We start from the raw sequence: 25220 nt of genomic DNA, 5'->3' as shown, positions 1-25220 counted from the left end.
AGTAAGGAGCGACATGGCTCAATAGTAAACAAAACTCTAAAAAACAGAATTTTTATACTAATAGCTACATCAAAAGAATCGCATTTTAATGATGATTTTAAATATATAAGTTTCATCAAGTTTAGTCTTACCCATCAAAAGTTACGAGCCTGAGAAAATGTGCCTTATTTTGACAAATAGGGGGGAAAGCCCCCTAAAATTCCTAGAGAATCCGTTAACGAAAATCACACCATCGCATTAAGCGCATCAAAGAACCCCTATTGTAGAAGTTTCAAGCTCTTATCTACGAAAATGTGGAATTTCGTATCTTTTGCCAGAAGACCGATCAAGGGTACGTGTTTATTTGTTTTTGTTTTTTTCCCCAGGGGTGATCGTATCGACCCAGTGGTGACAGAATGTCGCAACAGGGCTTATTCTAACGGAAATTAAAGGTTTTAGTGCCCTTTTTAAGTGAGCAAAAAATTGGAGGGTACCTAGGCCCCCTCCCACGCTAATTTTTCCCAAAGTCAACAGATCAAAATTTTGAGATAGCCATTTTGTTCATCATAGTCCAATTACTTAATAACAATGTCTTTTGGGACGACTTACTCCCTCACTGTCTAAGGGGGAGGGGCTGCTAGTCACAAAATTTGACCAGTATTTAGGTATAGTAATGGTTGTTGGGAAGTGTACAGACGTTTTCAGGGTGATTTTTTGGTTGGGAGAGGGGGGTTGAGGGAAGGAGGTTACGTGGGAGTATCTTTCATGTAGGAATTTATCTTGGGGTAAGAAAATTTGTATGAAGGGCGGCGCAGGATTTTCTAGCATTATTTAAACAAAAAAAAGAGAAAATAAATAAAGAAGTTTTTTCAACTGGAAGTATGGAGTTGCATTAAAACTTAAAACGAACAGAAATTATTACATACATAAGGGGTTCTTCTCCTCCTTAATACCTCGCTCTTTACGCTAAAGTATTTTTAGTAATTTCAACTATTTATTCTACGGTCTTTGTGATTCAGAGGTTATTCTTAAAGAATGGGACAAAATTCAAGCTTTAGTGTAAGGAGCAAGCTATTGACGAAGGGTCGAACCCCCTTATATCTATATATATAAAAATAAGTTGTCTGTCTGTCTGTGGGTCTGTGGATCTGTGGATCAGGTGACGTCATGTTTCGGCTGACGTCATGAAATTAGTTGCCGTTATTTTTGTTATGACGATGCTTAGTATATTGTAAAACACATTAATTTGGTTAATAATATACCATTTAAAACACCAAAATGAACATGCTGGAGTAGTCACTCGGTGAGAGAGGGTGTCAGAACGGAGAATGAAGGTCCCAGGTTCAAATCCTGGTTAGGCTAAAAAAGGTAAAAAACTAAAAACTAAAAAAAAAACTGAAAAAACTAAAAAAAGGCAAAAACTACAAAAAAAAACTAAAAACTAATAAAAAAATAAAAAAGCCGAAAAACTAAAAAAACTAAAGAAACTAAAAAAAGGAAAAAACTTAAAAAACTAAAAACTAAAAAAAAAATAAAAAAAAGGAAAAATGAAAAATAGAAGAGAAAAAGAATACTAATAAAATTAAAAATAAAAATAAAAAAAATAAAAAAGATAAAAAGCTAAAAAAAGGTAAAAACCAATAAAAACTAAAAAGAAAAAAAAGGTAAAAAACTAAAAAAAAAAATTCATCTAAAAAACTAAAAAAAACTAAAAAACGTAAAAACTAAAAGAACTAAAAAAGTAAAAAAACAACTAAAAAAAGGAAAAAACTGAAAAATAAGCGGGATATAAAACAGGGGGATATAAATGACGACCGGGACACCGTGACATAAGGAATATAAATGAATCAGAAAATACAACTCATGTTTCCAAATGACGTCGTTTGGAGCCCAAATTGAAAATCCAGATCAATTTATGTCTACTTTCAAAGTAAAAGGGCAAATTTATCATAGAGCAGGGTCTCTTCTACCATTCTCAGGCGAGAATCATAAATTTTTACAATTGTACTTCATCAGTGATAGAAATTCTGAATTGAATGCAAGTTGCGAAATTTCTCCCAACATTGAAAGGACAATCGTTTCCCAATTACAACATCTTTTCCACGAAAATAATAATTTAGTGTGTCTGTTCAAAACAGCCATCGATTTGATGCCTACTTATACGCATAAAATTGTTATTTCCGCTGACAAAACGCCTCCTGGCCAACATGTGCGTAGATACAATGCTCCAACTATCGACGAAGTGGCCATCGTTATGGTCGGTGATCAGTTTTTACCTCGAGATATTATTCTCAGGGTTTCCACCACACGTGCTACAACTAAAAATAGGCCTACCAATAATACTTTTAAGAAATATAAACCCACCAAAGCTTTGCTATGGCACTCGACCTGCCGTAAAAAAAACAATGGAAAACCTAATAGAGGCCACAATCTTGACAGGGCCTTTTGAGGGTGAGGCTGTTCTTATTCCTCGCATTCCCAAGATTCCAACGGATCTGCCTTTTCAATTTAAAAGATTGCAATTCCCAATTCGATTAGCATTTGCAATCACCATTAACAAAGCTCAAGGTCAATCATTAGAAAAATGTGGTATAGATCTTAATACTGATTGTTTTTCCCATTGACAATTGTACGTTGCATGTTCGAGGGTCGGTAAACCTGACAATCTATTTATATGCAGCGACAATTGGACAGCGAAGAATGTTGTATATTCGCAAGTTTTACGCAGTTAATTTGTATTTTATCTATCTATCTATCTATCTATCTATCTATATAAAAACGAGTTGTATGTATGCATGTTTGTTTGTTTGTAAAAAGAGCGTTTGCATATGATGTCATTATTAGTACATACGGCTTTGTATATGCAGAGACAATGGGAAAGCCAAGAATGTTGTATATTCGCAATTTTTACGTAGTTTAACTCCTGCAGACGAAATGAATGCTTGCCTAAAAAATTCTAATTTATAGGCACACGTAAAAATATTAAAATTAACTACAAATATGCGTGTCCGATTGCAAAACGATGACTCTGGTCAAACAGAAGACTCAATTTCAGGACGTATACAACTACCTGCTGATTTCTGTAATTTAGTGACGTCCAAAAATGAATTGATTGAAAAAGTATTTCCGAATATTCTAAAAAATTATAAAAATAATAAATGGCTAAGTGAAAGAGCGATTCTCGCACCCAAAAATATAGACGTCCACGAAATCAACAAAATTGTTTTGAACAAGATTCGAGACCAGGCAGTCCTTTACAAGTCAGTCGACACAGTTTTGGAACCAAATGAAGCGGTTAATTATCCATCTGAATTTTTAAATTCCATAGATCCTTCAGGGTTTCCACCACACGTGCTACAACTAAAAATAGGCGTACCAATAATACTTTTAAGAAATATCAACCCACCAAAGCTTTGCAATGGCACGCGACCTGCCGTAAAAAAAAACAATGGAAAACCTAATAGAGGCCACAATCTTGACAGGGCCTTATGAGGGTGAGGCTGTTCTTATTCCTCGCATTCCCATGATTCCAACGAATCTGCTTTTTCAATTTAAAAGATTGCAATTCCCAATTCGATTAGTATTTGCAATCACCATTAACAAAGCTCAAGGTCAATCATTAGAATAATTTGGTATAGATCTTAATCCTGATTGTTTTTCCCATGGACAATTGTACGTTGCATGTTCGAGGGTCGGTAAACCTGACAATGTATTTATATGCAGCGACAATTGGACAGCGAAGAATGTTGTTTATTCGCAAGTTTTACGCAGTTAATTTGTATTGTATCTATCTATATAAAAACGAGTTATGTGGATGCATGTTTGTTTGTTTGTAAAAAGAGCGTTTGTATATGACGTCATTATTAGTACATACGGCTTTGCATATGGGACACAGGGACACAACTACAATGGCGCATAACTAATATGGCGCGTAACGACTTACGCGCGTGGGGGGGCTTGGGGGGGCGCGAAGCGCCCCACTAACTAGGTGTTGGGGTGGCGCGAAGCGCCACCCCAACAGCTAGTACGTAATAAAAATATACAAATACAAAAGTTCGCTACGTAAGTTAGTTCGTAAGTTACGTATATTTATTACTAATAAAAACATTTGTAAAAAATAAAAAGTTCTTGTTGCCATTTTAAGTAACCAAAACTTGAAAGGCAACTAGGCCTCCTCACCCACCCCTTTTTTTTATCAAAATCGTCTGATCAAAACTACGAAAGAGTCATTTATTCAAAACAAAATAATATGCAAATTTCGCTGTAATTATTCATATACAAAACATGCATTAATTAAAAAACGTTCCGAAATTAAATAAAAAAACAAGTTTTTTAAGCCGTAATTAAGGAGCGACATTACAACTTAAAATGAACAGAAATTATTCCGTATATGAAAGGGGCTGTCCCCTCCTCGACGCCTCGCTCTTTACGCTAAAGTTTTTTTTATTGTTTTAAAAAGTAGAGTTGTAGCAAAGAGTCAAACCTTAGTGTAAAGAGTGGGACCTTGAGGAGGGGACAACCCCTTTCATATACGGAATAATTTCTGTTCGTTTTAAGTTTTAATGTCGCTCCTTACTTTTAGTTTAAAAAACTTTTTTTTTATTTAATTTAGTTCAAAGACCGAATGAATATTTCCTGAAAATATTGACTTGATGATCTTTGCATTTCCTATGCTATTGAACGAACGTCATTTTGCCCACCTGGGACATCACACAGAGTCTTTAAGTTCACAATCTTCATCTATCTTTTTTTTCAGAAAAGTGCAAATTACGTTCTGAACTTTAAAGCGCAATGGGGTATTAGCCATACTCTTGTTTCTATTAGATTCTGCTCGATTTGTGTTTGACTTTTTTTTAAAGTTCGGTTCGTTTTGCGCTTTGTTAATTTATTGACAGCGATCTATAGTCATTTTACGCTTTGACAAATGATTGTCCTTTATTTCTTTTCATCCTTGGTTTAATCTGGCTATTTACTTGTTGTCTGAAAACCTCAAACACAAATAGAAAAAGTTTGTTGAAAAGATTTGTATAAAAATTAATTCATGTTCGTAATTAATTCACTGAGTCTTTTTTGTTGGTTAAGACAGGGGTTTTCAAAATCTTTTCTATTTCTTTCCTGTAATAATCCCAACCTTGGCCGACTTTACATTTTAATTAGGTAAACCTAACCTAAATGTTCCTTCTTGTAAGAGTATAAAGTCATATTGTCTCCATCGACACACTGTTTTGTTGTGGGCAACAACCCCTTATCCCGGAAAGGTATAATGGCCTCTTTTTCAGTCTCTGGCAAATCTCAAATCTTCATTTTAAAATCCATGTTCAGACACTTCTACCACTATGCGTAGCAAACTAAATTGAGTTTTGTCTTTGTGGCTATGAAACCGGATTTTCTCATAAAATGCACCTGCATCGTAGTTTGTTTCACAAAAGAACCTAACTTCACTTATTGAGTGTGTTCTGAATAATACATAAGAACCAAAATAAGTGTCATATTTTTACCTTTATGATCTTTAACTCGTACATCATAAGCTGTATAAGGTTGCCCTTCCAAAATGGTAATAATTACATATATTTCCTTTATAATATATTTCCTATAATTTATAATAATTACATATTATTACATATTATAATTACATATAATTACATATATTTCATAAAAAAAAGTATTTTTTTTCTTTGGCTATTTTCATTTTTTTAGGAGGGTGCAGCTGGGAGAACAAGATAGAGACAATTTGTCAAGTGGATCTAAAATTTTCAGAAGAATTTTCAGCAAATCCTCTTATAAACCAAGCAAATAAATTGGGAAACGGTGGTGGTTCTTCTGGTATTGATTTCCCTGATACCAATACTGATATAAACTTATCTGGAATTCCAGATGGAGACTGCATTGTGAATCTAAGGTATTTCCTCACTGAAGTAATTTCAGCATTCACACACAAAATCAGTTGCGAACTATCACATAGAAAATTGATTATAAAGCAAATAGAAAGAAAGGCCTGAAAACTGAAGTGAAAGTTAAGTGCAATAAGTGTAACTGGGAAAAGAGGATTAAAGGTGAACCAGAATGTCCAATAACAAGCGTAAGAAAATATCTTTTAGGTTTTACGGACCAGACACAGGTTGCTTTCTAAAAAAAAAAAAAAAAGTTTAAAAGGTTGCTTGAATTTGAAGGCTGTTTGGGGAGCCATGGGCACTGGAGGAGGGTTTTCTACACTGTGTGAATGATTCGTGGTACTTGGAGTGAAACCAATGTCACAAATAGTTTATTCCCGTATTGAAAGGCAGCTTGCTAATGCTTGGATGAATAGTTTATCAGAAATTTAGGAAACGGACAAGAGGCCTTACAATGAGCCATTCATGATGATAGGTATAAAAAGGACTCTAAGGGTATGATAGGTATAAAGAGGTATAAAGCTGGACAAAAGGATATGTGATGGAGGCTGGAATAAGCGTAGCAAAGGACGTGATTTTTTTCAGCCAAAGGATGTGTTGCAGTTATCATATATGCATTTACGAAAAAATGTTATATGTTGGCATAAGAAATAAATACTATTATATATGTTTTTCTTCTGCAAACGCTAAAGTAATTCCCAAAGATCATTTTTGCTTTCTGAATTATAACGGAAATTCGAAGAGCATGGAAACAGATATTGTAGTTAAAGGCTTTCGTTCCAGTGAAGAGATGCACGGATTACAGTTTTTAGAGTTTATCGGTGACGGTGATTCTAGTGTTTTTTATAAGCTAAAACAAAGTGTTTCCTACGGTTCCAACATACGGAAACATGAATGTGCAAATCACGTCACAAAAAATTATATAACCCATCTATATAATGTGTGCAAAATTTCTTCCCAAAGAAATTATCCAGCAACTGAAAAAAAATTTAAGGGGTACGACAAAAATAAACTCAGAAAATAATGGAACAACGGAAGAATTGAAAAACTTGTTAAAAAGAGGTCCGTACCATGTTTTTGGAACCACACAAAATGTGATTTTGTATGTCCTAAGATTGTTGAATTGACCATGAACGGTAAAATGGAAAGGTTGGTGGAATACTGTGCCCCTGCACGTGTTTGAAGATGTTATGGCACGGGTCAAAATTGTGTGTCGAAAGCAGAGCAGCTTCAAAGTGACGCAACTGCAAAACTATCTGAAAGCTCGTGTCACGTGTTACAAAATTCCCCAGAGGAAAGCTAATAAGCCGGTTTAAACGAGGTTCATACTATGCAAGAGTTAAAGGAGCCAGTCTTGCTTATAATTAAGGTCGTAACCCAAAAGTATTGCAATAAAACGGCTAAACTTCGTGTAAGATCTGAACGTAATTTGACCAGTTATTATAGTGCTCTTGGAGGAAAACACGTTGCTAAGTCTAAAAAATAGAAATTATAACTTTGGTGATCGTGACTATGGACCAAATCGCAATAAGCCAGACATGACTTCTGATAAAATAAATTTAGCCGTACAAAAATATACTGACCAGTATTTAAAATTGGATTTTGCCAGTATAAGCTGTTTGTTCGACATTACCAAGGGGCTATCCAAAATGAAAATTGGGTTGAAAAAAGATCTAAGAAAATAACAAGTAGTTACTTCCACAGAATTGCCACCAGAAAAAACAGAACCAGAGCTGGGCCAATTATTAAGCATATTCGAAACTTGGGACCTAGATTCTGCTCTGCCCTAATGAAAAAGGGCTTAGATTTAAAAGTAGTGGGACTAGAAGCATATAAAAACAAATTCAACTTAAAAGTCATAAAGGGAGATCAAATAGGACTCAGTGTGCATCTACAGCATAAGTATCTTGCTGCATCTGTTGATAGATTGCTCCCTAATGGCACACCTATAGAGATGAAAACTGTGCATAATATATTAGAGTTCAAAACCATTTTTGATGTGGCTTAGTCAAAAAATTTAGTTAAAGGATGTTTTCTTGAAGAATTTCAATCCAGTGAAGGTCCTTCACCTAAAAAAAATCACTGGTATTTCGCCCAGATACAAGACCAACTCGAAATACTGGATAACATGATACGCCACTTAATAATTTATAGTTCTATGGACGACTGGAAATAACTACAGTTCACCGATCGAAAGGATACTGGAAAAAAATATTTCCGAAGCTTGAAGCCTTTTGGAATAAATCCATCCTTCCTGAATACTTAGACTCAGGGATTGCAAGGAATATGGAAATCAGAAAGCCCGTGTCTGTAAAATGTACAACAGCCCACCAACCGAAGGACTCGAGCTTGTCTCAAGAAATAAAAAGAGGAAAAAAATTAGGTTGAGTCTAGTTGAAGTGAACAGCAAGAAAAATAAATGCACAGAAGGGATCAGGAGACAACAGTGAATTTACCAGGAACTCTTTGCATGAAAACAGTGAATTTGAAGAGATAATTTAGTCTGATTTATAATAGATGTCTGAATAGATAAATCCTCGTGCTTGATAAAACAAAAATGTCTTAAAAAATGTTGGTAAGGAAGATTCTTTTTCTTCCATTAATTTCTGTCTCATTCTTCGTCGATGTGATAAAATAATTAAGTTTCTTATCTGATCTGAAGTAGTTCAAAGCCATTTGATTCAAATATTTTAGTTTTTCATAAATTTCTCGTATCTTACTTGGGCTTAATATGGAAATGTCTTTAAAAACATCTTGAATTAAAATGGAATGGTTGTGGGCATCAAGTCATGGCTAATTTTTAGAAAAAGCCAAGACAGATAGTCCAATTGAATGAAAAGAAAAACCTGGCATTAATTCCCCCTTATTAGGATTGTAAAAAAAGGGAGGTTAGTTCATTTCTTAACAGATATGTTTATCTATTATCTGTCCATGCATCATTGCTAGGGCAGTAGAACCAAGGTAGATAGTCATAGAGCTGATATAGTAATCGAACCTATAGTTTTCCAAGTGTACAAGCGTACATTGTTTTGATTTTGGAAATAATATAGTTTTTTTCTACAATTCCACGTTTTTTGTACAATTCGTTCATTTTTGGGATTTAATTAAAGCGTCATTCAGTCTCTTTCCAAAATCCTGTGCATCTCGCCCAAACACAAAAGACTGTTAATGCCCTAATCTAATTATAAGGAAAATAGCTTTCATCTAATCAATATTTATATCTTAGATAATGCAGTTGCTTGGCTAAATGAAACTCATGTTAAATTCTTTGTTGAAGTGGCTGAACTTGCACTGTTATTATTCCACGAGGAGTGCCCACTTTTCACCACCTGCTTGACATATTGGAACCCCATGTGTGCCGAATAGTTTTGCCGCTCTTGATGCAGTTCCGCCATGCTTGGTACAGTTATGCTACTCTTGGCACACTTAAGGCACACTTGGTCCATTTCTACCACACTTGTTCAAGTTCAAGTTCCTTTTATTATCAATATCCATCCATTTATAAACAAAAATATTCTAAAGAGCTCAATGGTCCGTTATTTGGGAAAAAAAACAACAACAAAACAAAATATAAATAGCTATTAAATACATTCACACTCAAAATATATTTAGAGTCTACTAACCAATCCTAACCCAAGTACAACCGGTCTCCGCACCACCTACTTAGAAAAAAAATAATATAGAAAAAAAAAATATGCTTAAAAAACTTAGAAAAAAACTCTTAGAAAAAAAATATGCATCGAGGATCCAACACTCACACCACCCAAATCTAAATAATTAAATTCAATCTAAATAACTAATTAAATGAATTAAATCTTAATAATTTAACAATATAAATAACTGATCAATATTATTATTTTTTTCTTTTTAATTTCACTTGTTCCGTGCATGGTACGATTCCGCCATAAAATTATTCGCAATAATTTTTCCGTTTCTCTACATTGCTTTATGCCGTTTCCTACCGGGTTATTCGGAAATTTTAGGATCCTCATTGCGCTAGATATCACTAGCTAACCTTAGTTTTTGCACATAAAAAGTGTGATATGTTTTTATTCAGAAAGGATAACTATTATTGTAATTAATATTGAATGTTAAATATTATTTGAAGAGTAAGTTTATGGACATTCAAAGAATATCCTAAATGCCCCTCGAACATGACGTTAAAAATGGTGCAGTTTTTTCCTGAAACGAATGAAATTATTTGTCTTTTTGTCTGAAACATAGTATGCTTCAGTTTCCAAAATATTAACAAAACGTAAAAAATTACAGATTTTACTTACGATTCTTTATTTTGGTTTACAGTTATAAGGGGAACTGTAGCCCAATTCCTATAAGAAGTAATTTTGTCCGTTTTGGTTTAACTTCAGCGGTAATTTTAATTTTCAATCGTTTAGGATTTAATTATTTGTATATAGCAGTGCCCATTACTTTTATGTTTGGTATGATTATGTGTTTTTATTTCTGGCCATTTTCAGTCAATTAATCATGGATAGTAATATTTGACAGTTTCATGTTTAGATTATTGAAGGACTTTATTTGTGTCCGTCTGTTTCAAATGACTCTTTAATTTTCGATTACTTAACTCAATAGCCTAATTTTATAATGTACATTCCCAGATTGCTATGAAGTCACGATCTTGTACCAGTCTTGGCACACATCTGCCATGCTTGGGATACTTACGCCACACTTGGCACAGATCATTCACTCTTAGTGCTGTTCTCACAGTTCTGCTATGCTTGGTACTAGCCAACTGATAAGTATGATTTCTGATAGCGAAAAGCCTCTCAAACATTACACCTTTTTGTTTGGGTAGTTTACTTTTTCATGTGCAGACTGTTTGTTTTAGTTGTTGTAATTAACGGTGGCAGATACGAAGGACGAGGGTTTTTACAATCCTTCTGTGAAATCCCGAACTTTTTACTTTTCTCGCTTTTCTTGTATTTCAGTACAAATTGTCTTTTTTGTGCTTTAACCTGAATGCCCGTAAGAGGATATATTTCTTCCAAAATACGTTCATTAGTACGGGTATGCATAGAGTTATTCGTTTTAAAAACTTTTCCTCCTCTTCTCTTCCCAATAAATTAGTTTTATTTCCTTTAATTCTGTTTATATGCTACTTCTTTTTCATAATAAATTTATAATGGAATGATGGATGAGAAAATTGAGCGCGAAAAAATACAGGAATACCCTTTAATTTGATGTGCAAAAGAAAATACTATTTTTAGCTCAGCAGTGGGTATATGTTCTTTTACATATCGTAACCTGTTTGTCTAAATTAATCTTCGCAGAATCTAACATGCTTTTACTGAATCAAAATATTTCGTTTTTTTTTCCCACTAGATTAACATTATGTAAAAACATGTAGACTAATTATGTTTTTGTCAACAGTCTCATAAACGGGTTTGCCATCGAACAGATACACGCAGTGGCGTTGTTAAGATTTGTAGGATCTGTTTCAAAAATTGAGCAGGAACGAAAAAGATGATTAGCCTTGATTCCCCATGGCACCTTTAAGGAGCTGAGTACACAGGGCTGATATGCCTGTGCAAACATGAATTCCTAGCCACCGTACCAATGAAACAAGACGAATAAAAAAAGACCATAATTTAAGTTTTCATAAACACGCTTAGAATTCGATAACTAAATATTCACATTTCTCTATATTCATTGAAAGACCAATACACAGAAATATTTGATAAATCATTATAACGGAGGATGCTAGTTTTAGTATGGTTTATAACAAAAATACCATCGACAGTAGCAATATACCATTCGTGAAAAGAACCCAAAAGACATGTAAGCTTAATTCTCATGAGCAAATTGTCAATTGAATAGATAATGTGATAACACCCCACCCAGACAAATACCGGATCTGACAGAAATATTACTCTGATAACCACGAGTCTGGTTTTGGCATAACACTCCCTGGCAGAGGAGGGGGGATTTAATGCCGAAAACAGTCAAAATTCTACATTCCCTGAAGTTATGCCTTAACAACCTTTGCCTTTTCGGATCCATTGAGGATCAGCCTTTCCCCCCATCTCACAAAAACAAACATTTAAACAACTGAAAAATATGGAACGCCCTTTTAGTAACCAGCATGTGTTTAGTGTGGATTCATTTTGGTATAGGCTACACAACCCTCAACATTCGCTGAAAGTTTCACCTTAATATCCTTAACCGTTTTGGAGACCCAGACATTATACTTTCTCCTACGAAAACAAATGTATTTGTAAACAATGGACGGGGAACATTTTGCTGAGTAACACCTAAGCTACGGCATAGGAGAGGTATGATAGGAAGTTACACTTTTTATCACCAAGCCTCGAGAATGAAACAGCTCTTCTAGTTGAACTTGAAATTACTCTCTACTCCTCTTTTCGAATATTTTTTTTAATCTACTATACACAGTCAAACAGTTCGTGGTAAGGAACTGTAGTAAGGAGCGACCCGGCTCAATAGTAACCAAAACTCTAAAATAAAGAATTTACACACCAATAGATACATCAAAATAATCAAATTTTTATGCTGATTTTGAATATACAAGTTTCATCAAATTTATTCATACCTATCAAAAGTTACGAACCTAGGAAAATTTGCCTTATTATGGAGAATAGGGGGAAACTCACTAAACATCATAGTATCTTAACGAAAATCACACCATAACATTCAGCGTGTCAGAGAACTCTAGTTTAGAGGTTTCAAGCTCCTATCTACAAAAATGTGGAATTTTGTATTTTTTGCCAAAAGACTGATCACGGGTGCGTGTTTATTATTTTTTTATTTTTTTCGTTTTTTCCCCAGGGGTGATTGTATCGACCCAGTGGTCCTAGAATGTTGCAAAAGGTCTCATTCTAACGAAAATTAATAGTTTTAGTTCCCTTTCTAAGTGACCCAAAAATTATAGGGCACATAGGCCCCCTCCCACGCTAATTTTTTCCCAAAGTCAATGGATCAAAATTATAAGATAACCATTTTGTTCAGCATAGTCAAAAAGCCTAATAGCTATGTCTTGAGGGGTGACTTACTCCCCCACAGTCCTCGAAGGAGGGGCTGCAAGTTACAAGCTTTGACCATAATAATGGTTATTGGGAGGTGTACAGACGTTTTCAAAGGGATTTTTTCTGGTTAGGGGGAGGGGGTCTAGGGAAGGAGGTTGCCTGGGATAATCTTTCCAGGGAAAATTTATAATGGGTGAAGAGAATTTTCATGAAATTCTCTTTACCCATGGGCGCTGGATTTTCTAGCATTCTTTAAAAAAATGAAAAAATTAATATGAAAAAGTTTTTTCAACTGGATGTAAGGAGCAGCATTAAAACTTCAAACCAACATAAATTACTACGCATGCGAGGAGCTTCATCTCCTTCTAAATACCCCGCTCTTTACGCTAAAGCGTTTTTTTGTAATTTCAACTATTTATTCTATGACCTTTGTGATTAGGGGGTAATTCTTAAAGAATTGGGATAAGATTTAAGCTTTAGTGTAAAGAGAAAGGTATTGACGAGGGGACAAGCCCTCTCATATATAAAACAAAAATATACGAGTATAGAAGCTCGTTATGTAAGTTGATTCGTAAGTTATGTATATTTATCACTAATAAAAATGTTCGTAAAAAATCAAAAGTTTTAGCTGCCTTTTTAAGTAACCAAAAAATTGGAAGGCAACTAGGCCTCCTCCCCCACCCTTTTTTCTCAAAATTATCCTATCAAAACAATGAGAAAGCCATTTAGCCAAAACAAAATTAATATACAAATTTCGTTTTAACTATTCATGCACGGAGAGCCAAAATCAAAACATGCATCAATCGAAAAACGTTCAGAACTTAAATTTAAAAAAACAAGCTTTTTCAACTGAAAGTAAGGAGCAACATTAAAACTTAAACCGAATAGAAATTACTCTGTATAAAAAGGGCTGTTTTCTCCTCAACGCCCCGCTTTTTACGCTAAAGTTTTGTTTTATTTTTTTTTAAAGTAGAGTTGTGAGAAAGGGTCAAACTTTAGCGTAAAGAGCGGAGCGTTGAGGAGGGAGAAGCCCCTTTCATATACGGAGTATTTTCTGTCCGTTTTAAGTTTTAATGCTGCTCCTTACTTTCAGTTGAAAAAACTTGTTTTTTATATTTAATTATAAGCAGAATCTAACTAATTACTTGCTCTCGAAAAAGACGTGCCTCGTCATCAAGGAAAAGACACAGGGCATCAGCTTTTTGTTGTCTAATTCCGGGTTTGTAGTGTTGCGTGATGAAAAATCAACGGCGATATTTCGAAGTACTTCCGTCATCATGTCCATTAAATGGGTGCTTCCACTTTTTTCTTCTAGTACTTTGCATAAATTTCGAACAAGAACTCCTCGAAAGGTTACAAAACCTGTTGAAAGAAATAGAATATTCTAAACATTTTTGGCATAACTATTCAGCCACCTCTGTGTCGCAAACCTCAATAAATCTATATATATAAAAATAAGTTGTCTGTGGATGGATGGATGGATGGATGTGTCAGGTGACGTCACCTGAAAAAACTGGATCAGGTGACGTCAAAACTGAAAAAACTAAAAAAAGGCAAAAACTACAAAAAAAACTAAAAACTAATAAAAAAAATAAAAAAGCTAAAAAACTAAAAAAACTATAAAGGTAAAAACCAATAAAAAACTAAAAAAAAAACTGAAAAAACTAAAAAAAGGCAAAAACTACAAAAAAAACTAAAAACTAATAAAAAAAGTAAAAAAGCTAAAAAACTAAAAAAACTAAAAAAAGGTAAAAAACTAAAAAAAATAAAAAATAAAAAAAACTAAAAAAAAGGAAAAAACTGAAAAATAAGCTAAAATAAAGGTAAAAACCAATAAAAAACTAAAAAAAAAAAGGAAAAAACTAATAAATGACGACACTCAAAGAGAAAAAAAAGGCAAAAACTACAAAAAAAACTAAAAACTAATAAAAAAATATCTATATATATAAAAATAAGTTGTCTGTGGATGGATGGATGGATGTGTCAGGTGACGTCACCTGAAAAAACTGGATCAGGTGACGTCAAAACTGAAAAAACTAAAAAAAGGCAAAAACTACAAAAAAAACTAAAAACTAATAAAAAAAATAAAAAAGCTAAAAAACTAAAAAAAACTATAAAGGTAAAAACCAATAAAAAACTAAAAAAAAAACTGAAAAAACTAAAAAAAGGCAAAAACTACAAAAAAACTAAAAACTAATAAAAAAAGTAAAAAAGCTAAAAAACTAAAAAAACTAAAAAAAGGTAAAAAACTAAAAAAAATAAAAAATAAAAAAAACTAAAAAAAAGGAAAAAACTGAAAAATAAGCTAAAATAAAGGTAAAAACCAATAAAAAACTAAAAAAAAAAGGAAAAAACTAATAAATGACGACACTCAAAGAGAAAAAAAAGGCAAAAACTACAAAAAAAACTAAAAACTAATAAAAAAATAAAAAAGCTAAAAAACTAAAAAAACTAAAAAAAGGCAAAAACTACAAAAAAAACTAAAAACTAATAAAAAAGCTAAAAAACTAAAAAAACTAAAAAAAAGGCAAAAACTACAAAAAAACTAAAAACTAATAAAAAAAATAAAAAAGCTAAAAAACTAAAAAAAACTAAAAAAACTAAAAAAAGGTAAAAAACTAAAAAAACTAAAAACTAAAAAAAACTAAAAAAGGTAAAAACTAAAAGAACTAAAAAAGAAAAAAATAAATGACGACACTCAAAGAGAAAGCGACCAGGACAAAAGGAATGTTCGATTAGCAATCAACAAAGCACCGGGACACAGGGAGTATAAATGACGACCCGGGGGAAACAGGGGGATATAAATGACGACCGGGACAAAAAAACTAAAAAGAAAAAAAAACTAAAAACTAATAAAAAAACTAAAAAATCTAAAATCTAAATAAGCTAAAAAAGAAAAAAAAAGGAAAAAAATAAAGGAGAAAAACAAAACTAAAAAACGAATGTATATACAGACCGGGACACCGGGATACAAATGACGACCGGGACCCGGGACACAGGGAATATAAATGACGACCGGGACACAGGGACACAACTCCGGTACACCGGGATACAAATGACGACCGGGACACAGGGAATATAAATGACGACCGGGACACAGGGACACAACTACAACGGGGACACCGGGGGAAACAGGGGGATATAAATGACGACCGGGACAAAAAAACTAAAAAGAAAAAAAAACTAAAAACTAATAAAAAAACTAAAAAATCTAAAAATCTAAATAAGCTAAAAAAGAAAAAAAAAGGAAAAAAATAAAGGAGAAAAACAAAACTAAAAACGAATGTATATACAGACCGGGACACCGGGATACAAATGACGACCGGGACCCGGGACACAGGGAATATAAATGACGACCGGGACACAGGGACACAACTACAACGGGGACACCGGGGGAAACAGGGGGATGTAAATGACGACCGGGACACCGGGACAGGGAATGGTCGATTAGCAATCACCATCAACAAAGCTCAAGGGCAATCATTAGAATCATGAGGTATAGATCTGAATACAGATTGTTTTCCCATGGACCATTATATGTTGCATATTCAAGAGTCGGTAAACCTGACAATCTATTTATATGCAAAGACAATGGGACAGCAAAGAATGTTGTATATTCGCAAGTTTTACGTAGTTAAAACCATATATATATATCTATCTATATTCACAGGTGGGACATAGGGACACAACTACAATGGCGCGTAACTATTATGGCGCGTAACGACTTACGCGCGCGGGGGGGCTTGGGGGGGGCGCGAAGCGCCCCCACCAACTAGGTGTTGGGGTGGCGCGAAGCGCCACCCCAACAGCTAGTATTTATATATAAATCTATATATCTAAAAATAAGTTGTTTGTCTGTTTGTTGACTGACGTCATGTTTGTGTGTCGACTGACGTCATTATAAAGATTGAGCATTATGCCGTCATGAAGTTGTTTGTCGACTCACGTCATGTTTGTCGACTGACGAAATTACGGACCGGGACGCAGGGAATATAAATGACGACCGAGACACTCAAAGAAAAATTACAGACTGGGACACCGGGACACAAATGACGACCGGGACACAGGGAATATAAATGGCGACCGGGACACAGGGACACAACTACAACGGGGACGCTGGGGGGCACAGAGGGGATATATAAATGACGACGGCGACACAGGGAATGTTCGATTAGCAATCACCATCAACAAAACTCAAGGGCAATCATTAGAATAATGAGGTATAGATCTGAAGAAATCCCAAAGAAAATGAAATCCCTTAAAGTGTTATCTAACATCGTGCGTATAAATCCTAATTATGTAGCACCCATGTTTGCGCTACCATTATGTAGCATCTCACGTGTGCGTTACCATTACGTAACATCAACTTATGTGACGCCATTACAAAACAATCCACGTCTGTACTACCATTACGTAACATTATACACCGCCATTACGTAACACCCAGGCGTGCATCGTTATTACGTAGCTCCCTAGTTTGTTCCCTCCTTAGTTATAAGCTGAAATTTCCCCACGAGGCCCTTAAGTCAAGTATGTTACGCGAGATTGAGTCACTCCCAATAAATCTGCCAAGTTTTGTAAGACTACATCACCTCCAATAAATCTAGCAAGGCACTCAATATTGCGTCATATACCAATAGTTTATCATTATTATATAGCAGCCATGTGTGTGCCTCCCTCAGTTACAACCAGGACTTATCAACTGACCCAACTAAACCTGACCATCTATTTATATGCACAGACAATGGGACAGCGAAGAATGTTGTATATTCGAAAGTTTTACGTAGTTAAAAACATATATATATGTATCTATATTCACAGGTGGGACACAGTGACACGACTACAATGGCGCGTAACTAATATGACGCGTAAAGATTACGTAAGCGGGGGGCTTTGGGGGGGGGGGGGGGTTCGTGAAACTAGGTGTTGGTGTGAGGCGACTAGCTGTTGGGGTGGCGCTTCGCGCCACCCCAACACCTAGTTGGTGGGGCGCTTCGCGCCCCCCCAAGCCCCCCGCGCGCGTAAGTCGTTACGCGCCATATTAGTTACGCGCCATTGTAGTTGTGTCCCTGTGTCCCACCTGTGAATATAGATAGATTTATATATGTGTTTCAAACTACGTAAAAATTGCGAATATACAACATTTTTGGCTTTCCCACTACTGGGAGCTTTCCGTTTCCAATTGCCAGCAATTGATCTGAAAATGTTTGACCAGAGTCATCGTTTTGCAATCGGACACGCATATTTGTAGTTAATTTTAATATTTTTACTTGTGCCCATAAATTAGAATTTTTCGGGCAAGCATTCATTTCGTCTGCAGGAGTTAAACTACGTAAAAATTGCGAATATACAACATTCTTGGCTTTCCCATTGTCTGTGCATATACAAAGCCGTATGTACTAATAATGACGTCATATGCAAACGCTCTTTTTACAAACAAACAAACATGCATACACACAAATCGTTTTTATATAGATAGATAGATAGATAGATGCAATACAAATTAACTGCGTAAAACTTGCGAATATACAACATTATTCGCTGTCCAATTGTCGCTGCATATAAATAGATTGTCAGGTTTACCTACCCTCGAACATGCAACGTACAATTGTCCATGGGAAAAACAATCAGTATTAATATCTATACCACATTTTTCTAATGATTGACCTTGAGCTTTGTTAATGGTGATTGCAAATGCTAATCGAATTGGGAATTGCAATCTTTTAAATTGAAAAGGCAGATCCGTTGGAATCATGGGAATGCGAGGAATAAGAACAGCCTCACCCTCAAAAGGCCTTGTCAAGATTGTGGCCTCTATTAGGTTTTCTATTGTTTTTTTTTACGGCAAGTCGCGTGCCATTGCAAAGCTTTGTTGGGTTGATATTTCTTAAAAGTATTATTGGTACGCCTATTTTTAGTTGTAGCACGTGTGGTGGAAACCCTGAAAGATCTATGGAATTTTAAAATTCAGATGGATAATTAACCGCTTCATTTGGTTCCAAAACTGTATCGACTGACTTGTAAAGGACTGCCTGGTCTCGAATCTTGGTCAAAACAAAATAGTTGATTTCGTGGACGTCTATATTTTTGGGTGCGAGAATCGCTCTTTCACTTAGCCATTTATTATTTTTATAATTTTTTAGAATATTCGGAAATACTTTTTCAATCAATTCATTTTTGGACGTCACTAAATTACAGAAATCAGCAGGTAGTTGTATACGTCCTGAAATTGAGTCTATCGTATCATAAATGTCTTTTTGTTCCGACGTTAACTTGGAAATGTTATTTTGTACATACGACAATAGATCACTCGTACTGTAACTTTGTTCACGATCCAATTCTACACATGTCGAAACAGCAGCGATACGGTTAGGTGAAGGCATTCCCAAATCCTGAAGAGGTTTGTTTGCCATACGTACGCACAAATCTTCTATAATAACTAAAGTGTAGTTATAAATTTCTGATGTAAAATCAAAAGTCATATCTGACGTCTCTAACTGTTTTCGATGGAGTATATCTTCGGACATTTTTGACTTATATTTTTCCCATAACTCTGTAGGAGCTGATGGAGAGCAAGTTGTTAAAATGATGCCAAACAATGCACGAATTTGACTTAGGGTTGACGTTTCGCACGCGTCATTGATTCAGTTATCCCAGTGTTGGTCATTCTCCAATAAATTCAGAGCTTGGCATGCACTACGGTAAGTGTCATGTATAGTACCGTTTACAGTTCTCAAATACTCAAAGGATGTCAGACCGGGTACATTCACCAAAAGCAGGAGTGGAAAGAAGCATTCATGTTGATTGGGGTGAACGGTGTAGAGTCTTCCTATCGTGGCATCTTTGAAGATGGTAGGTTGGCCGTCGATGTGTGCATTAAATATTTTTGATAATAATGGGGAATATGAATATCTACTTCGATGGTGGTACCGTTGCCATTGTAGGTTCTTCAGTCATTTTACAATTAGAAATTTCTCTTTCAACGGTCTTCCTACAATTAAAAATTTGTCTTTGAACGATATTCTTAAATACCTGTGTCCTGGTCGTCATTTATATTCCCTGTGTCCCGGTCGTCATTTGTGTCCCGGTATCCCAGTCTGTAATTTCTCTTTGAGTGTCCCGGTCGTTATTTATATTCCCTCTGTCCCGGTCGTCAATTGTGTCCCGGTCTGTAATTTCTCTTTGAGTGTTTTTTCTTTTTAGTATTTTTTAGTTTTTTACATTTTTTCTTTTTTCAGTTTTCTTTTTCTTCTTTATTTTTCAGCTTCACTATGAAATACATATCGCCGAACCTTTGTTTTTTTAACTAAAATCTGGTAGGCATTGATGACCTTATCCAAGTCAAAATCCCAAACCCAATCATCATTGCTATCATTTTCAGTTTTGATTTGTTTTGACTCTCGCTGTCCAGGTGGATCTTCATCTAACTGCGCGGTTTTGCGTTCTTTAGCCTCAAGCCTGTTTCCTTGCTGTTCTTTTGATTCCTCGGCACGCTTTCTTTTCTGACTTTCTCTATCAGCCGCAAGCCTGTTTTCTTGCTGTTCTTGAGATTCCTCGGCACGCTTTCTTTTCTTACGTTCTCTATCAGCCGCAAGTTTTTGAAATAGACTCTTTGAGTAGCTCTTTGAGCACTTTCAACATAATTATTCCAAGTAGACATCTTATAATTTTCACTAATTCGTGACGAGCTGAAGTCACGCGTTGAATAGCAGGAACCTAACATAAAACAAAACTAATTCTAAAATATTCAGGCAATTTTCTATTTTGAAATAAAAACTAAAAATTATTGCTCAGACAACATAAATATTTTTGATGTTTACATTATAGCTTTATTGGTTCTGGACTGAAAACTATATATATATATATATATATATATATATATATATATATATATATATATATATATATATATATATATATATATATATATATATATATATATATATATATATATATCCTCCTTTATTTTTCAGGTTTTTTCTTTTTTTAGATTTTTTTTCTGTTTTAGTTTTAGTCTACTTTTTTACCTTTTTTTTATTTTTTTAGTTTTTTTAGTTTTTTAGCTTTTTTACTTTTTTATTAGTTTTTAGTTTTTACCCTTTTTTTAGTTTTTGTCTGTCTGTCTGTCCGCATATGACGTCTGAATTATTTCATCGTTATTTATATATCCCCCTGTGCCCCCGGCATCCCCCTTGTAGTTTGTCCCTGTGTCCCGGTCGTCATTTATATTCCAAGTATCCCGGTCGTCATTTTGTGCAATTTTGTCATTCGACAAACATGACGTCAGACGACAAACAACTTCATGACGACATACAGCTCAATCCTTATAATGACGTCAGTCGACAAACATGACGTCAGTCAACAAACAAACATGACGTCAGTCGACAGACAGACAAACAACTTATTTTTATATATATAGATACTATCTATCTATATATATAAAAATAAGTTGTCTGTGGATGTGTCTGTCAGGTGACGTCATGTTTGTGTGTTGACTGACGTCATGAAGTTAGTTGTCGTCATTTTGCTATGACGGTGACGTCATTAAAGATATTTAAGACATATTTTCACGTAGAAATCTATTAATGTTTAACTTTAAAATGACTGATGAACTTACAATGGCAACAGCCGAGGAAGATGCTCAAAGAGTCTATGCCAAAAAACTTGCTGCTGATAGAGAAAGTCAGAAAAGAAAGCGTGCCGAGGAATCAAAAGAACAGCAAGGAAACAGGCTTGAGGCTGATAGAGAAAAAAAGAACAGAAAGCGTGCCGAGGAACTACCAGAGCTACGCAAAAGCAGACTTGCTGCTAAAAGAGAAAGTGAAAAAAGAAGGGTGCCGAGGAACTACCAGAGCACCATGAAACCAGACTTGCTGCTAAAAGAGAAAGTGAAAAAAGTAGGCGTGCTGAGGAATCACAAGAACAGCAAGAAATCAGGCTTGCTGCTGATAGAGAAAGTAAGAAAAGAAAGCGTGCCGAGGAATCACAAGAACAGCAAGAAATCAGGCTTGCTGCTGATAGAGAAAGTAAGAAAAGAAAGCGTGCCGAGGAATCAGAGCAACCTGAAAGTTATCGCCTGGCATTCAGGTACAGCCCAGACGATGATTATAGCTTGAGTAGATGTGTTCAAATCGGAACAATGTCTAAAATTTGTCCCTATTGCAAGGCCTTGAAATTCAATGGTGAAACAATGGGAATGTGTTGCACCTCAGGAAAAGTTAAACTTCCTCTATTGGCTGCACCACCAGCGCCATTGAAGACTTTCCTTACTGGAACTACGTCAGAATCTAAGCGTTTTTTGTCACAAATCAGAAAATACAACTCATGTTTCCAAATGACGTCGTTTGGAGCCCAAATCGAAAATCCGGATCAATTTATGTCTACTTTCAAAGTAAAAGGGCAAATTTATCATAGAGCTGGGTCCCTTCTACCATTCTCAGGCGAGAATCATAAATTTTTACAATTGTACTTCATCAGTGATAGAAATTCTGAATTGAATGCACGTTGCGAAATTTCTCCCAACGTTGAAAGGACAATCGTTTCCCAATTGCAACATCTTTTCGACGAAAATAATAATTTAGTGCGTCTGTTCAAAACAGCCATCGATTTGATGCCTACTGATACGCATAAAATTGTTATTTCCACTGACAAAACGCCTCCTGGCCAACATGTGCGTAGATACAATGCTCCAACTATCGACGAAGTGGCAATCGTTATGGTCGGTGATCATTTTTTACCTCGAGATATTATTCATCATAAGCGAAACGCTCAGTTGTTAAGAATTGCTGAAGCTTATCGATGCTACGATGCCCTACAATATCCTATCATTTTTTGGGATGGAGCCGACGGCTATCACTTTAATATTAAATTGATGAATCCAGCCACTAACAAAGAAATGAATAAGAAATGCAGTGCAATGCATTATTATTCCTATAGACTAATGATTCGGCAGGATGAATAAAATTATATTTTAAAATGCCGTGAATTGTTTCACCAATTTGTCGTTGATATGTATGCTAAAATTGAATCAGAACGTTTGCTATATATCCGCCTGAATCAGACCAAGCTTCGCTCTGAACAATACATTCATTTGCGAGATGCAGTTATAAATGACGGTAATACCACAAACGTTGGAAGATTAACAATTTTACCTTCGTCATATGCTGGCAGTCCCCGTCATATGCATGAATATGCTCAAGATGCTAATGCGTATGTTCGTCTCTATGGTCGTCCAGATTTATTTATTACATTTACATGTAATCAATCTTGGGACGAGATACTGCAGCTTTTACTTCAAGGACAATCGGTGGTTCATAGATATGACATTACGGCCCGTGTCTTCCGGCAAAAGTTGAAATCACTGATAAACTACATAGTAAAACTTGAAGTGTTTGGGTCAGTGCGATGCTGGATGTACTCAGTGGAATGGCAAAAACGAGGTTTGCCACACGCACATATACTAATCTGGCTACATAAAAAAATTACTTCGAACGAAATTGATGATGTGATTTCCGCTGAAATACCTGATGAAAATGTCGATAAGGGGTTACATGATATTATTGTAAAAAATATGATACATGGATCTTGCGGTGCACTGAACGAAAATTCACCATGTATGGCCAAAGGAAGGTGCACAAAGCAATATCCTCGACTTTTAGTATCCAACACAATTACTGGCAATGATGGTTACCCACAATATAGAAGACGATCTACTGAAGATGGCGGTAAAACAGCAATAATAAAGAAGCGTAACAATACCACCATCGAAGTAGATAACCAGTGGGTTGTTCCATATTCTCCATTATTATCAAAAACACTTAATGCACACATAAACGTTGAATACTGTAACTCCGTAAAGGCAATCAAATACATATGTAAATACGTCAACAAAGGCAGTGACATGGCAGTTTTTGGCTTGCAGCCCGAAATCAAAGATATCGATGAAATCGTACAATATCAGGCTGGAAGATACATAAGCAGTAATGAAGCTGTTTGGCGAATTCTTTCATTTCCGATACATGAACGTAGTCCAGCTGTTGTTCACTTAGCGGTACATTTACAGAATGGTCAACGTGTTTATTTCTCGGAAACCAACGTGCAACAAAGAGCCCTGAATCCACCGGATACAAAATTAACAGCTTTCTTTTCGCTTTGCAAAAATGATTCTTTTGCAAAAAAACTGCTGTATACTGAAGTGCCTTCGTATTACACGTGGAATACTAAAAATAAAGTATTTGAACGTCGAAAACAGGGTAAGTCAGTCAACGGCCAACCTACCATCTTCAAAGATACCACGATAGGAAGACTCTACACCGTTCACCCCAATCAACATGAATGCGTCTTTCTACGCCTGCTTTTGGTGAATGTACCCGGTCCGACATCCTTTGAGTATTTGAGAACTGTAAACGGTACTATACATGACACTTACCGTAGTGCATGCCAAGCTCTGAATTTATTGGAGAATGACCAACACTGGGAAAACTGCATCAATGACGCGTGCGAAACGTCAACCCCAAGTCAAATTCGTGCATTGTTTGGCATCATTTTAACAACTTGCTCTCCATCAGCTCCTACAGAGTTATGGGAAAAATATAAGTCAAAAATGTCCGAAGATATACTCCATCGAAAACAGATCATAAATTTTTACAATTGTACTTCATCAGTGATAGAAATTCTGAATTGAAATTTCTCCCGACGTTGAAAGGACAATCGTTTCCCAATTGCAACATCTTTTCCACGAAAATAATAATTTAGTACGTCTGTTCAAAACTAACAACTTGCTCTCCTTCAGCTCCTACAGAGTTATGGGAAAAATATAAATCGAAAATGTCTGAAGATATACTCCATGGAAAACGGTTAGAGACGTCAGATATGACTTTTGATTTTACATCAGAAATTTATAACTACACTTTAGTTATTATAGAAGATTTGTGCGTACGTATGGCAAACAAACCTCTTCAGGATTTGGGAATGCCTTCACCTAACCGTATCGCTGCTGTTTCGACATGTGTAGAATTGGATCATGAACAAAGTTACAGTACGAGTGATCTATTGTCGTATGTACGAAATAACATTTCCAAGTTAACGTCGGAACAAAAAGACATTTATGATACGATAATGCATTGTGTCGATAACAACGTTGGAGAAATTTTCTTTTTGGATAAGCCAGGAGGTACTGGTAAAATCTTTGTGATAAAACTGATTCTGGCATCAATTCGATCAAAAAATGATATAGCGTTGGCAATTGCCTCGTCCGGAATAGCCCCAACATTGCTGCCTGGTGGAAGAACTGCTCATTCCGCTTTGAAATTGCCTCTGAATTTGCATTCAACAGAAACTCCCACGTGCA

At 35.3% G+C, this 25220-nt stretch overlaps 1 protein-coding gene across 2 annotated transcripts in view; it reads right to left on the bottom strand.

The window, feature by feature from the left end:
- LOC136036704 (caspase-1-like) overlaps positions 1–25220 on the bottom strand; it is an 89054-nt gene that overhangs the window by 17012 nt on the left and 46822 nt on the right. Inside the window, exon 4 of one of the 2 annotated variants that reach the window (XM_065719024.1) lies at positions 14017–14233. In XM_065719024.1, the coding sequence (XP_065575096.1) occupies positions 14017–14233 (217 nt within the window). The remainder of the gene's footprint in view (positions 1–14016; positions 14234–25220) is intronic. The other variant, XM_065719026.1, reaches the window with a different exon arrangement.

The sequence above is a fragment of the Artemia franciscana genome, chromosome 15 (assembly GCF_032884065.1).
Source record: "Artemia franciscana chromosome 15, ASM3288406v1, whole genome shotgun sequence".
NCBI lineage: Eukaryota > Metazoa > Arthropoda > Branchiopoda > Anostraca > Artemiidae > Artemia > Artemia franciscana.
This window is presented reverse-complemented; position numbering and strand designations above follow the sequence as displayed.